The sequence below is a fragment of the Centroberyx gerrardi genome, chromosome 13 (assembly GCF_048128805.1).
Source record: "Centroberyx gerrardi isolate f3 chromosome 13, fCenGer3.hap1.cur.20231027, whole genome shotgun sequence".
Lineage (NCBI taxonomy): Eukaryota > Metazoa > Chordata > Actinopteri > Beryciformes > Berycidae > Centroberyx > Centroberyx gerrardi.
This window is the reverse complement of record NC_136009.1, coordinates 23802491-23818209: the sequence shown is the minus strand read 5'-3', so window position 1 is coordinate 23818209 and position 15719 is coordinate 23802491. Positions and strand designations below refer to the sequence as shown.

Here is a 15719-nt window from a genome sequence, read left to right as displayed (position 1 = left end):
GCTCTGCATCACACTGTGGAGGTGCTCTGACACACTGACTGCCTTTATCAGACTCACTAAATCCAGGGCCAGGATAGTAAATAATAGTGTGTGTTTTATTTCACTTAGAGAGGATATTAGATTCATATAGATAAAAGGTCCGTAGCACTTCCTCGATTTTTGTAGCATTTGGAAAAAGCATGTGAATGGATAGTGTGAATTTTAAGAAATAAGGTAGAAAAAAAGTTTGAGTGCCAATTTAACAGACATGGATTCATGCCAGTATGAGCTGAAAGTATTTTCTCACTGGATCAACATTAAAACACATGTTGGTCTTGGGCGTGACTAAGGCCCTGTCTGTGAAACCAGCTTTAATTGTTTGATTATAGCCTTCAACATTAGACAGAAAATCTATTTCATATACTGTACACTCCAATGCATTCCAACATGCACACACAGCAAAACTGTGTTATTTTAACTCCTGAGAGTGTAAAAATGAACACTTTCCCAGCATTTATGTAAGTCCACACCCATCAGAGTTAATTTAACACTTCTAGATAGTTTTGACCAGCCGCCCTAAAGGCATATCAACTTTATGAGTGAACAAATAACACCTGTCAACTCAACAATTGTCACTGAAAAATCAACTTACTATCTTATTACTGTCACTTATCACTGGAAAATTTGCTGTGTGCCTTCAGAATTTAGCCAAGAATTCATTACCAATAAAGCAATATAATGGCACTGTTAAGACAGCTATCTCACCCAAAAGACGCCACTAACACCTCGCCATTTGAGGGAAAAAGACACCAAACTTTAATAAAAAGGTTTCCATACTCTCAGTTACAGTAGCTGCAGGAGAATACCTGTTAGACATCAGGTTCCCAGGCAGTAAAGTTCAGATGATGGATTATGACAGACAGCAGAGAGGTTTAAAATGAGAGGCGAGGGAAGAGTTTGTCTTCTCAGGCCAGTGGACTTCAACATCGGACTGGACGATACAGGAGGGTTTACAGGTAAGACAAATCTTTAGTATTTTTTTTGTTAGATGGTACTTATAAACTCTATATCATGCCTAGTGGTCCAAATGAAATATCACAAAATTCAAAGAAGAGTTCCTTTGGATTTTAAAAACATGTTCTTGATATTTTACAGGAATTGTCTGCTCTTACAACAGCGCATTAATCCAAAGATGACAGTGTCCTATTCCCTTGAGGTGGCCAATGCAAAGTTTGGTGGCTTCTCCAAGCTCCTGTTCAGGTGGAAGGGAAGCATCTACAGGCTGCTGTACAGGGAGTTCCTGGTGTTTTGTGGCTTGTACACCTTTTTCAGTGTGTATTACAGGTAAATGAACCGATCTCATCATTTAGTTCTGCTATTTGATATCATAGAGCGCCTCGTCTATCAGATATTGTATCTTCCATTGTTTCAGTACCTGTACTTTTCAGTGGGTTTTTTTTGTTTCACAGGTTCCTCCTCTCACCAAGGCAGCAGGAGCTGTTTGAACATGTCGCCCTTTACTGTGATCAGTTTACCAACACCAACTTTATCCCAGTTTCGTTTGTACTGGGTAAGTCCAGCTGAATTACCTCTGTCTTGCACAAGCTGAGTCTAATAATAAGTCACTATAATTCATATTTTCCCCCCTGACCCGCACCTGCAGTCTGCACAGCACCTTGTGAGGTTTAGAACAGGGAAAGTTCCTCTGTGGTTTTACAGGTTTCTACGTCAGCTTGGCCTTTAATCGCTGGTGGGGTCAGTACACCAGCTTCCCGCTGCCTGACAACCTGATGATGGTGGTGTCTGGGAACGTCCACGGGACGGACGAGACGGGCCGCCTGCTGCGGCGCACGCTCATGAGATACGCCAACTTATCATCGGTTCTTATCCTGCGCTCCATAAGCACAAGAGTCCACAAGCGTTTTCCTACTATGGAGCACATTGTGGAGTCTGGTAAGATTCAGTCAGTGAATTATTAGGTTGCTTTACAGGGATTTTTTGGAGCGTTGTGGAATGTGTGTTTCAGAGGCACATGAACCCTTTTTGATCATTTCATAAAAATATCTATCTCATTTGATCGCAAACTGTGTCATCTCTACACAGGATTTATGACGACAGATGAGCTCAAAAACTTTGAGTCGCTGCACTCTGATTTCAACAAATACTGGATGCCTTTGACTTGGTTTGCAAACCTGGCATCCAGAGCGAGAGAGGAGGGTCGAGTGAGGGATGACATCGCTCTGAGGCTGCTCATGGATGTGAGTGTTTGTTTTCTGCAAATGGACAGAACAACCATATATGTAGACATTTTCTGATTGTTTCCCATGGGAAAGTTGACTCTAGATCCCTAATCTGCCATACGTAGCCCTAATATTCCTACACACTGCATAAACTGCATAAACTATATATATAACTGCATAAACTGTACTATAACTACATAAACTGTACTACTGTATAAAATGTACTATAACTGCATAAACTATATATATAACTGCATAAACTGTACTATAACTACATAAACTGTACTACCGTATAAAATGTACTATAACTGCACAAACTATTTATATAACTGCATAAACTGTACTACTGTATAAAATGTACTATAACTGCACAAACTATATATATAACTGCATAAACTGTACTATAACTACATAAACTATATAACTGCATAAACTATACTATAACTGGATAAACTATACTACTGTGTGTGCAGGAGCTCAATAAGTACAGAGCCAAGTGCAGCCTCCTGTTCCACTACGACTGGATTAGCATCCCTCTGGTCTACACTCAGGTAGGCTCAGCAGTAAAACTCTGCCTCAACACTATCAGCAGAGACCGTGAAATTTGGATGGATTGTTATGTCCTTTGTCTTGTGTTGCAATCATATTTTCCCACTTTTGGACAAAATAAACCCTTGAACCTCAATCCTTGATCACTAGAAAACTGACTTTATCCCTAGTACTTTATCTTATCTCTTTACCCATACAGGTAGTTACTGTAGCAGTTTACTCGTTTTTCGGCTTCTGTCTGATTGGTCGACAATTCCTGAACCCTGCGAAGGGATACAAGGATCACAAACTGGACATGTATGTGCCTGTTTTCACGCTGCTCCAGTTCTTCTTCTACACTGGCTGGCTCAAGGTGAGATGACACATTAATTGTTCACTTAAAGAAATCGATTTTTGTTATGAAAGAGGGAGCTCATCATGTATTTCTGTTCTGTAGGTCGGGGAACTGATCATCAATCCATTTGGCGAGGATGATGATGACTTTGAAACCAACCAACTGATTGACAGAAACATTCAGGTTTCTTTCCAATACAGCCATACTGGCCTAATGTGAATATTTCATTACTTACTGCTGTCGTCTGAGTTGTGTTCCTCTCATACATACTGTAGGTGTCAATGCTGGCTGTGGATGATATGCACCAGAACCTGCCTCCGACTGTGAAGGACAAGCACTGGGTGCAGAAACATTTCTCCGTCCCCTACACCCTGTCCACAGCAGCAGAGACTCTCACACCGGCCTTCATGGGCTCCACCTATGACATGAGGTACACTGAGTTTGACCTTTCACCTTTCAGTCAACATGCACATCAGAGTTGGGGTCATGAATTAAATTGAATTGAATTGAGAATACATGATAAATTCCAATTCAGTTCCTGGAGTTGGAATTGGAATGTCACCCAGCTCTAAGGAAACAGAATTGGAATTGAATTGGAATGACAGGAAACAGAATTGAATTCCATGAAATTCCATGAAATTTCACTTCTAAGAGAGTTTGTCTTGACTTGCTAAACATTATGAATCAAACATTATGAATCAAATAAAAGACAGTTCAACAAATCAAATACATACAATCATAATGTATGTATTACGATTACATGTTATGCATCAAGTACACCTGAAAGATCCCTTTTACATTTTCACAGAATGTCAATGAATTAAATTCAACTTCCTGAAATTTCAATTCTATTCCAGTTCTGTTTCCTGTAGGTTTTTTCAAATTCCAATTCCAGTTCCTCAGTTGAATTAGAATTGATGAGTTCATTCATGAATTGACCCCTAACCCTGCTGCACATTCCACTGATCATCAGATCCCATGCACGGCCTTGTAAAATGTCTCCCATGTTTGTCACACGCAGAATGAGTGCTGAAGACCTTGAGATCCACCATCCTGCAGACTCTGCTTTAAAGAAACAGTATTTACCTCTCAAAGGCTCTCTGGGCGATGGGCTCGACAAGCTTCTGCAGATGGGCAAAGGCGTTTTCCGCGGTAGGAGCCTCCCGTCTTTGATTGACAGCTCATCACACATTAATGAGGATGAGGGTGCTGATGCTGATGGGAAGGTTGTCCGCACTCTTTCTCCTGAGGGGGGCATCGATGCCTCGAATCATAAAGAAGAAGAAAATGCGCTGATTACAATTTCAGTGGAACACACCTACTGCAAATGAGCTGACATGTTGTTACATGTATTGGTAGCTGTAATGCATTCAGTTGTATGTTTTTGATCCAAGGATGTAAACCATACTTTTCTGGAATAAAATAACATATTGTTTGAGTTGACACACCTGGATTCATGTTAGAACAAAATGTATTTGCATTTATTTTCTACGTTTGAAAATAAACCTGAGGAAATGTTCCAATGTTTTCATTTTCTGTCCATGAAAATAAGCAATTTTCTAAACATACAAGATCTCAATTATAATGCTCAGCTGTATACTGAGTGCACACAATATTAGGTCCGCCTTCCTGACAGAGTTTGCACAATCAATGGCTTAATTATTTAAATAATTCAAAATCCTTCTTTAACCTGTCTCCTCCCTTCAACACCTCACGGTAGATGTAGTTGGGCAGTATTCTACTAACCTGCCAGATAATAAAACATTTTACTGTAGTTAGCATGACCAAAGGAATTCACTGGCAGGACTTTTATTTTGAAGTATGCATGACGGTAGTCACAAAGGGTCAAAAATGATCGAATGTGCTTCCGCATTTTGTTAAGCGTACAACAAGCTAGCTTTACCATTCACACACACACTGCATTACTTGTCGACAGTTGAGGGTACGTAGACACAACTACTGTATGGCGGTTGATATTAGTCATAGTCATGTTATATTGCGATTTGGAAACTACAAGTGTCTGTCTTTACTTCCTAGCCACTAATTAGCCGGTTGTGTTACTTAACGTACGTTAAGTTATCGTTTTAGAGTAACGTTATGCTAGTTAGGTTACCTAACGTTAACGGTATGGTTACCTAGCTTGCTAACGCTAGCTGACTGTTTAGTGTTATCGCTGAGAACGATTGTTTTATTGGGGCGCAAGTGGATTCTTTTCACAGTGTCAAGGAACTTTGATTACTGATAAGGGCGTTTCGCCCTTTTAGACTCTCCACTCGCCCAGGAAGGAGAGCAGCACCGTCTTTGCGCTAGTCGGCGGATTGGGTTGCTGGGTACTAATCTGACGTACCTGTTCACTGAAGCCTTGTTTCCTAAGAATGTTCTGTTTTGTCTGTTTGTTTGACAGGATCATTGCTGCAGCTGCCCAGGAAAACAAAGGGAGGACAGTAGTGTAATGTCAGGTGACGCCCCCCCTCTGTGCTGACTGTCCCTGGCCGGCTGACAGCACCATGTCGCTGGGCGACAACCCTCATCTGCTGCTGGGGAGGATCCGCTTCCTGAACAAGTGCATTGAATGTTTCAGGAAGAGCGAAGCTGTGCCTGAATGTTTATGTTATGTCCCAAAGGAGGTCTGTTATAAAATCTGCAAAGATTCATCCTCCACCTCATCCGCCTCATCCAGCGCATCAGCTGGCAGCTCCACTGTGGGAAAGACGCTCGTCTCTGTGTTTGAAAGCCCCCATCAAACTCCCCATAGCAAGAAATTATGCAAGTACAACATTGAGCCAAAGAAAGGGACATGTATCCGGACAACAGGGGAAGAATACTGTAACAGCCAGGGCCTGTGGGTCAAAATAAATAAGGTAAGCATCTCACTACCTGGTTATAGTGGCATCAGCTTTTATGTCACTGTTCTTGGTCTGCTCATTGTAGAATGAGACCTGTAATGCCAAATCCATTGTACTAACCTGTTAAAACTCAGTTGTAAGAGCTATCTTTACTTACTTAAGATTCTGCAGACATGATATAATTACTTTACAAGCCAGTTTTGATGGTTGTTCTCTGTTGGTCCATGTCGGTCACCAGGAGCAGCTGGAGGAGCACCGTGTGGGCCAGGAGCTGGAGGAGGGCTGGATCCTGGTGTGTAAGCACACAGAGGGAGGGGACAGGCTGGTGCCGGTGGAGTCGCCAGAGACCATGAGCAGACACCAGCAGCTCTTCGGTTATGACCACAAGCCCTGCGATAGATGGGAGCAGGTGGTGGATGTGGAGAATTCCCTGCACATCGGCTCTAAACCCAGGGTCGCCGAGTGTGATGATGCTGCCGTCCAGAAGCTAAGGTGAGCCTGCTTATGTGAAATCAAATAAGACGGTCATGATTTCTTGGGATATTTTTTAGAGCAACAATCTGTTGGCGAGCAGATCAAATTAATATGTTACTCCCTTGATCTCTTCCCTCGATTCTACAAGATATGTGCCTCCCACCTGGACATATGAATGCGACGAGGACCTGGTGCACTACTTCTACGACCACATAGGAAAAGAGGATGAGAACCTGGGGAGTGTGAAGCAGTGTGTGACCAGCATCGATGTATCTTCATGTTCGGTGAGTAACATGCTTTTCACAAAACCTAATTGGGAGTGCCAGTATTTCTATGTTTTTCCTGTGTTCTAAGACAATCTAGTCAGTATTGGTGAATATGAACAAGTCTTTCCCAAAACCAGAAACCAAAGATGTAAGTTTTTAATATAAGATGTCATGAAGATTTGAAATCTGCAGCTGAGTATATTTTCTGGTTCAGAACTGGCAAAACTATTACAATAAATCAATGTGAGTATATAAATCTAATTCAATACTATTTTGAGTATTTGAGTCGTTGTGTGGTTATTTATTGTCTGTCTTCATCTTGATGATGTTACAAATTTGAGTCTCTGTTCTCTGGCTTTTGGAGAGAGTTGCTCAAATGTACACAGATATTGATTTAACTGTCATAGGAATAGGACAAAATGATTAAAATGGGTCGTATGGCCCCTTTAAGATCATATATTTACAAATGTATACATTTATTAGTGAATGTCTGTGTTTTACATATCTAACAAACTTGATGTTTGTTGGTAGGAGGACCCCAGCGGTGGGGCCAGCTGTCTGACTGATGGAGACACAGAAACTTACTGGGAGAGCGACGGCATGCAGGGACAACACTGGATCCGCCTGCACATGAAAAGAGGCACTGTGGTCAAGTAAGGACCTGCACAGCATTGATACATTATAGACGGACAAAGAGCAGTAAAAAAACAAAACAAAACAGGAAGTACATGTCAGCAGGATAGACCTTCATTCATTCTCATCCAAACCACACAGTTTTAGATAGTCTAAACAGTTATTTAATGGTTTTTTTTTATCTTGTCTTGATGTCAACTTTTATATATTTGTCTATTTTGGCTTTCAACAGACTGTTAAATGATACTCTGTAATGCTAACAGATTGGTAGTGTAGTTAGTGAGTTAACTGCACCCTGCATCTGTGTTATTATGGCATATGTGGGCTTTTGCCTTGTAATGTGTAGATTAACTTGTTTTTACTTGGTCAAGTAGCTCAAATGAACTTTGATCTTGCTGAAAATGTGTGAGCATGTTTTTTACTGTGTACACTGTGCTTCTCTTGTGTCCTTCAGTAAGCTGATATTGACGGTGGACTCCACAGACGACAACTACATGCCCAAGAGAGTCACTGTGTTTGGAGGAGAGGGGGACAATCTCAAGAAGCTGAGTGACGTAACCATAGACGAGTGAGCATGAAAAAGACTTGTTCAACATCAATACAATTAGGGTTTGACCAATAGAGGTTTTTGAAGGCCGATACCGATATTGTTGTGTTGAAGATGCCAATAGTGCTGATATTCATATACTTTTGTTTCAGGCCACACAATCACACATATTCAGTATTTCCCCCCAGAATTATCTTCTTGTCAGGGTGAAAAAGCCTCTGAAACATTTAGACCATCATAGGACACTAAAACTCTTCATTGAAACCCAGACTGATGAAATTCATTTTGAGTTAGCAGCTCTTTAAGGCAGGGAGACCCACCTCACCTATTCAGTCATGGGAAAACTCTGGGATACATTACTACCTTTTAAATAAATAATGAATGTACAGGAAACATTATTGAATGTTTTAAATGAATAAATAAAACTCATATCGCTGTAGACGATATGACTGGCTGATATCTGATATTTAATAAAAGGCCAAGATCAGCCTGATATATTGGTCTAACCCTGTCAACAATGTGATACTGCACATGGTATAGACGGATATACAGCAACCAAGTTCCATCCATCTTTTCTGACAAAAACATCTGAAAAAGAAACAATCCATTTTCTCCTGATGAAAGTAGAATGTCAAGCTGTTTTCAGTTTCATGCATTATTATGAAGCATATCTGTGTGCCGCTCTCAGCCATTTCTTCATCTGTTGCGAGGCCGACCAGCACCATTATTTTGTTTCATAGTCGGTTTGACTACATTCACGTTGAACTGCTTCCACTCTGTTTTGCCTCTAGCAATCTAATTGGAGAAGTATGTGTGCTGGAAGATATGACATCCCACCTGCCTGTCATTGAGATCCGGATTGAGGAGTGTAGGGGTAAGGCTTCTTAATATTCTAATTTTCAGATATTTCCTCCTGAATGTTAATTTTTATTTAAACTGGGAGGAGTTCCATGGCTGCCAAAGCTTCTGCACCAGATACAAACCTGGACATTGTAAGCAGGTAGCTGTGTGACTATGAGTCAAACAGAAATGAGGTCATCGGTCCCTAAAGCCAGGCGACGGTGTGTTTTCTCTCTCCTCTGCTTTGCCAGACGAGGGCATAGACGTCCGGATCCGAGGCTTGAAGATCAAGTCGTCATGTGAGAGGGACCTGGGTCTGAATGCTGATGTTTTCCAGTCCTCCAACCTGGTGCGTTACCCCCGTCTGGAGGGCACCGCCCCCGACGCCCTCTACCGCCGGGCGCTGGTCATCCAGAGGTAGGGCGACACTCATCACGCTGCCAGTGAAACGTCATGGAAGTTGAGAATTGTGTTATTGTTTTCTTTTCCAGGCCTGGGAAAAGTTATGGGAAATGATACGTGTCCAGAAAATTTTGGAAATGTCATGAAAATTTGTTCATAATCAACCCGTCATTGGTTCAACATCCAAACTCGGCTGCTGGTAGATCTTTTGGAGAATTATCCAAATGCCAGTTACACAAGTCACAAGTTGTAAATGGGCCAAAATTACGCCTAGGACCTCAAAAACAATTTCCCATTTGAAAACCTTGGAATAGAGACAATGACAAATATTGGTCTTGGAAACTGCACTTAATGACATAGAAAAGTCAGGGAATTTAATTTACAGAAATGCTAGCCAGATATGCTCTAAATGTCCATACCACTTGTCAAGCATTATTTCTAAGTTGTTGCGTCTCTCTCTCTCTCTCTCTTTCTCTTTTTCTCTCTTTCTCTCTCTCTCTTTCTCTCTGCAGGTTCATCTCTCTCCTGGACAGTTTGCTGCCCCACCTGGTGCCGGCCTGGGACTACAGCCTGGGCACCTTCAACCAGATCAAAGTGAGTCAAATGGAAACTTTGAATGTACTAAATGTGGACAATAAATGAAAATTAAGCAATAGGCCACAGTCATTTTAGAACAGCTAAGAGGTTTATAGGCACGATGTGAAACCGGAAAGCATGGTCTCAGGTAGCTTGTTGCTTTTAAACAATGTCAGTGATACACTATTCTAATATGAAAGAACGCTAATGTTAAATTAAGCTTTTATTTTTAACTAATAATTGTTAAAAATAACAAAAAAATTTAAATGTTATTCTTCTGCCAAGTAATATACTGTAGTTCTTGAACAGTAGCTAAACAAAGTGGTTGTTCGCTAATATTTAGATCAATTGACTCAGCCAATCAGAACTGAGGACTGGAATTATCCATTTATAAGCTGCCATCATGCAGCTCCACCGAAACAGTGTTTTTGTTTGTTTTTTACATTCACCTGTACGTCCTTTGGCGCCCTCTAGAGCATAAAGCAGTTCATGCTGCTGTCGAAGCGCCGCTCGGCCCTCATCACTCAGTGCCTGAAGGACTCGGAGACCAGCAAGCCAAACTTCATGCCCCGCCTCTACATCAACAGACGCCTGGCCATGGAGCACCGAGACAACCCCTCCCTGGACCCCAGCTGCAAGAACGGCGTGTTCACACAGGTAACAGCACTTCCTGGTGAGTGACATCACGTCCTCACAGTCAACCTAGCATGTTATCATTACCTTGAAGTAAGTGGAAAGCTTAAAATTTACTAATCACTTTTAATGTGACTGTATATGAAATGTAATGTTAGGGGATCCTTCTTTGGGGGATTGATCTCCATCCGTTTGTTTATTCGTTTGTTCATCTGTCACACAATATCTCAGAAACCTGGAGGCATGATGCATGATGCAACATGTTTACTGTTTCCTTGTTTTTTTTATTTTTCCCCATGCAGGTTTACGAGGGTCTCAAGCCATCTGACAAATTTGAGAAGACTTTGGATTATAGGTATTCCTTTTTTTGACACCTGCATGTCAACCTCACGTTTCTGATATTTATTACCTAGATATAATCATCATTCAAGGGTGTTAAGATCTAACGAACCGACAATTCATCTTCCTTCGTCAGGTGGCCTGCTCGGTACGACCAGTGGTGGGAGTGCAAGTTCATTGCAGAGGGAATCATTGACCAAGGCGGTGGATTTCGGGACAGCCTGGCGGACATGTCTGAAGAGCTCTGTCCCAGCTCAGCAGAGTGTCCCATGCCTCTGCCGTTCTTCACCCGCACGTCCAACCAGGTACACGTTCAACGTTAGAGTGGACTTCAGTTTTCTCATTGGGTGTGCGAAGTAAAATATTGTTAATGAGGATAACTTTTTAAATATAGTCCTGTTGTTTTTCTCCCAGGGCACCGGAGAGGCCAGAGATTACTACGTACCCAACCCGTCCTGTAAAGAGTTCCACAAGTTTGAGTGGATCGGCCAGCTGATGGGAGCTGCTCTCAGAGGAAAAGACTTCCTGGTTAGTGACACCGCTTCCTCACTATTATCCACCCAGGATGTTTGCATTTATTTGCCTTAAAGTAAGAATGGCTGGCTGTGGTGATTTGATTTTCAAAACGCCTCTCTCTCCGATCCTGCAGGTCTTGGCTCTGCCTGGTCTGGTGTGGAAGCAGCTGACGGGAGAGACGGTCAGCTGGAGTAAAGATTTCCCCGCTGTCGACTCTGTACTTGTGAGGACTTTAAAATCATTATATCTATACGACCGTCATGTCATCTTAAACCTCCTTAAACCAATACCAAGAATTATTTTTCGCCAATAGGGACTTGGTATGAGCATGATCAATATTTTGCATCTTTACTATTTTCTTTTTATATTTTTGTGATACTATTTAGATCATGTTCCCCTGCATTGACTCGGTTTTCTCTTTAGGCTCAATAAAATTAATCTTATTTTACTGGAATGGGTTTGAATTGAACACATGGCACTTTTTTGCACGCCAGGCCTTTTCTTTCCCATCTTTTTCTGTGTATTAAAGTTGAAATGATAAACTCTCCATCTGTCTAATGCTCTTTTTACACTGAGTTTAGACAGAAGAGAGAGCAGATAGAGGCAAGCCAAAATCATCATGTTGAGGTAAATTTGGCTGTGTGTTCAGCTCAAGCTGTTGGAGGCCATGGAGAGCATGGACCAGGCGACATTTGAGTTCAAGTTTGGCGAGGAGCTGGTGTACACCACCCTGCTGAGCGACGGCCAGATGGTGGAGCTCATCCCCGGGGGCGGGAACGTGGCCGTTCGCTACGAGGAGCGCAGGGAGTTCATCCGCCTGGTGCAGAAAGCCCGGCTGGAGGAGAGCAAGCAGCAGGTGAGTGGCTGTTTCACAGGCTTGGAGCCGTGAAGGGGGAAAAAGACTTTGACTAGCTTAACAAGGAGCCAAAATATTTAACTCTGTCCTTGTTGATATGTAGTGGGGTTTTTGTACCGTTTATTGATTACTTGAAGACCTTATACCTTATGTTTCTTGGCCCATTTTGTTGTTTGGTGATGTATTTCTCTTATTTCTGTGGAAACTGGCCAAACATAGAGAACATTACATCATGTCAAGATATTCACAATAAAGTTTGATAGCAGTTTTTTTTTCAGCTGTCTAAAACATCAATGGTAAACGTCAGGTTTTGGTGTCAGTCCCTCAGAATCACAGAGCGAGGGCTTCTTTCTAGAGCCGCCATTTTGCACCGACGTTCAACAATCATACAGGGAGAAATCCATCGTAGAACAGGCAGAGAGACCAATTTCTCCACCCACAGCAGCCTCAATAGACCAGAATGCAATGCAGCCACAAGACATGTTGTGTTTTGAGTAAAGGGCACAGCTATAATCATAGACACACCCTAATGTTCACAAACTAGTTGGCTAGCTATCTATATTTATATGCCCATACGCCTGTCTTTGATTGAAAACAAGTTCAGGCTCGTTCTCTGGGTGTTGTCGAAAGTCATTCTGGGAAAGCAGTAGTAGTAGCAGTAGAGGAGGCAGGTTGAGGGAGAGTGGTACACCAGAAAATGACAATACCTCACCAGAAAATAACTCTAGGAATGCACTGAACATCACAGATTAATTATACATAACAGTGTAAGAGTATCCGATGTTGGATTCTTCCTTTTAAGATTCATAAATGATTTTTCTCGGTGCCCTTACTCCTTACTGCTAATGGGGGTTGAATTGCTGAGGGTGCAGGTGCTTTCATATCCAGTGTTTATGCTTACACTATGTATAGAGCTGCAAAATGATTGGGGTGTGTGTGTGTGTGTGTGTGTGTGTGTGTGTGTGTGTGTGTGTGTGTGTGTGTGTGTTCCAGATTGCAGCCATGCAGGCGGGGCTGCTGAAGGTGGTTCCCCAGGCCGTGCTGGACCTGCTCACCTGGCAGGAAGTGGAAAAGAAAGTGTGCGGAGACCCTGAGATCACTGTGGAAGCCCTGAAACGACTCAGTGAGTGTCCAGTCTGGAGTTCATCTAAGCCTCACTGACAATAAACACTGTTGGGTACAGACAGGGTTCCCACACTGCTGGAGAACCTGGGAAAGCCATGGAATTTTAAAATGGTATTTTCCAGGCCTGGAGAAGTTATGAAAAATAATGAAAAGGAGAAAAGTTTGGGAAAAGTCATGGAATTTTATTTGTGATGTTAGTGATGGTTTTTTTTCTTGAGTGCTGTCAAATGTCACAAAAAGCTGTGGCTGGCTCCGAAACAGTCCAGACCTGACCTAAAATGATATTATAATCCTTGATTTTTTTAAAGTGAAAAACAATATGTGATTACAATATATAGATTTTTTGTACATAATTCTATAAAATATCAGTGGGTAAAGGAAAATCAAAATGATATTAATGTGCAGGTGAGGTAAAACCCAGTAAGGGCTGATTGTAGATCTTCAACTGAATGATAAAGACTCTATACAACATTAATATTGTTTCTGTCTCCCCACAGCTCGCTATGAGGACCTGGAACAAACTGACGTTAGAGTGCAATACTTGTGGGAAGCCTTGATGAACTTCACTAATGGTCAGTTCACTGTTTATTTGGCAACATGTTACATAACACATGATTTTAGATGCTTTTATCCAAAGCACCTTATAGTACCATGAGAGCCTTTTCTTGGTCAAGGATGGCTGCAGTGGGAATCTGATCCCTACTCCTGGCAGTTTTTGTGCCATGTTCCACCTGCTGAGCTACAAAGGGCCGTTCTGTGTGGTTGATGAGCTGTGGGCTACAAACCAACATTTATGACGGGTTCCTGGTTACTGAGAAGCTTTTCAATTCTAATTTCAGAGGATCGCAGCAGGTTCCTGAGGTTTGTGACGGGCAGAAGCCGTCTTCCTGCGCCCATCTACATCTTTCCTGATAAACAAGGGTAAACAAATATTATTTATGTGGAATACTGTTTGTTGCTCATAGTGAAATTTCTCTGGTAGGAAAGTTATTTGTTTCACTTTTTGTAACATGGTCTGTTTGCCCCTGTAGCTCTGAAACGACGGATGCGCTTCCACAATCCTCCACATGCTCCAGCACCCTTTATTTACCCAACTACCCCAGGTAAACACCACATGATGTCATCTTTAACTTTCAGACAGATTCTTCACCAGTGGTGGAAAGAGTTCTAGAATGTGCCACTCAAGTATTAGTACTGTTACTTTGCTGATATTTTACTGATGTAGAAGTAAAAGTAACGGTGTAATAATCTATTTAAGTAAAAGTAAAAAGTAGCTAATTTTAAATTTTTACTCAGTTTACTCAGAGTAAAAGTTACTGAGTTTTTAGAAAAGAGAACGTTGTTAGATGTGATCTTTTCCATGCAATTCTAAAAGGACGAAATGTCAGAGTTCAAAGTAGATTGGATTGGAAAAATTGGAAATTACAAAATAAAGTGCACAAACAAAGTAAACCCAGGTTACTCTTCTCTTCTTTGCTGAATGACTGTTCATTGCAAAGGTCTCCACAATTTGTCAGTCCAGTTGGTCCAGTGTTTGTTGCTTAAGGAGATCCACAAAATGTATACAGTGTAATGGGTGTGATTTAAAATGTAGTGAAGTACAGTAATTCAGTAAAACATTTACTCAAGTAAAAGTAAAATTACATATTTGGAAAAAATACCCAAAAAGTACAAGTACACAAAAAAGCTATTACAGTAATATGAATAATAATAAATGTAATTAGTTACTTCCACTGGTAGCTGCTTTTATATGAGTAAATGAAGGTACTGATACATTAATTTCCTGATGTATGATTGTCTTTTCCTCCCGGCAGTGCAAAGGTTTGCGAGGAGAAGCTGCGTTACGCTGCTTATAACTGCGTGGCTATCGACACAGACATGAGCCCCTGGGAGGAGTGACAGTGACCCGCCTCACATCGCTACAGGAGCTCTGCACCCGCTCTCTAGACTCACCGTCTCACAGAGGAAACCTTGCCAAGTTCATCACCATATCTACACAACTGCCAATCAACCCTTGCTGTATATAATAAAGAAATATATGGAAACATGGACATGACTTTTGTGTTTTTCTTGTGACTTCTTGTATGAAAAAGAGTGATGACTGAATCTTTAAATAAATGGAAATTGTTATACCGTATTTGATAGATTTACATTTATCAATACACAGGATATGATGTTAATATCTATTTAATGGGTCAGCACAAATTTTATAGATAAAGAAAATGGGACAACTCCATTGCCAGTAGAGAACAATGATATGCAAACTGAGGAGCAGTACAATGTCATGCAAATTAAACAGGAAACAACAGATAGGGAATGATCATATATTATCTTAGTATATTTTTTTAGATTAGTATTAGATCAATACTTAGCCCGGTAATTAAACGTTATTTGTTGTATATTACTTGAAACTTGATTACTTGAAATTGGTAGATGAAGGCCTAAAGGTGGGAGTTCAATATTACTTTCTAAAATCAGTGCATTCACAAAGCGACGATACATAGATGGCGATATTTCAGTTAGTTGAACTATCATGAGAAAGGCCCAACAGAAGAAGAAGAACC

At 41.3% G+C, this 15719-nt stretch overlaps 2 protein-coding genes across 2 annotated transcripts; both read left to right on the top strand.

The window, feature by feature from the left end:
• Window positions 1–1171: 1171 nt before the first annotated feature.
• On the top strand, window positions 1172–4500 carry best4 (bestrophin 4). The gene is made up of 9 exons (XM_071906823.2): window positions 1172–1323; window positions 1449–1549; window positions 1699–1932; window positions 2083–2237; window positions 2693–2770; window positions 2968–3120; window positions 3205–3285; window positions 3378–3532; window positions 4124–4500. Exons 1-9 carry the CDS (start codon window positions 1172–1174, stop codon window positions 4431–4433), a joined length of 1419 nt encoding a protein of 472 aa, XP_071762924.2. The 3' UTR covers window positions 4434–4500.
• Window positions 4501–4985: 485 nt separating this feature from the next.
• On the top strand, window positions 4986–15204 carry hectd3 (HECT domain containing 3). The gene is made up of 20 exons (XM_071906805.2): window positions 4986–5044; window positions 5507–5963; window positions 6187–6440; window positions 6571–6706; window positions 7220–7341; window positions 7776–7889; window positions 8660–8742; window positions 8960–9125; window positions 9623–9704; window positions 10161–10343; window positions 10622–10674; window positions 10795–10963; window positions 11073–11186; window positions 11308–11397; window positions 11824–12030; window positions 13024–13153; window positions 13653–13727; window positions 13995–14076; window positions 14187–14258; window positions 14970–15204. Exons 2-20 carry the CDS (start codon window positions 5610–5612, stop codon window positions 15052–15054), a joined length of 2571 nt encoding a protein of 856 aa, XP_071762906.1. The 5' UTR covers window positions 4986–5044; window positions 5507–5609; the 3' UTR covers window positions 15055–15204.
• Window positions 15205–15719: the final 515 nt, after the last annotated feature.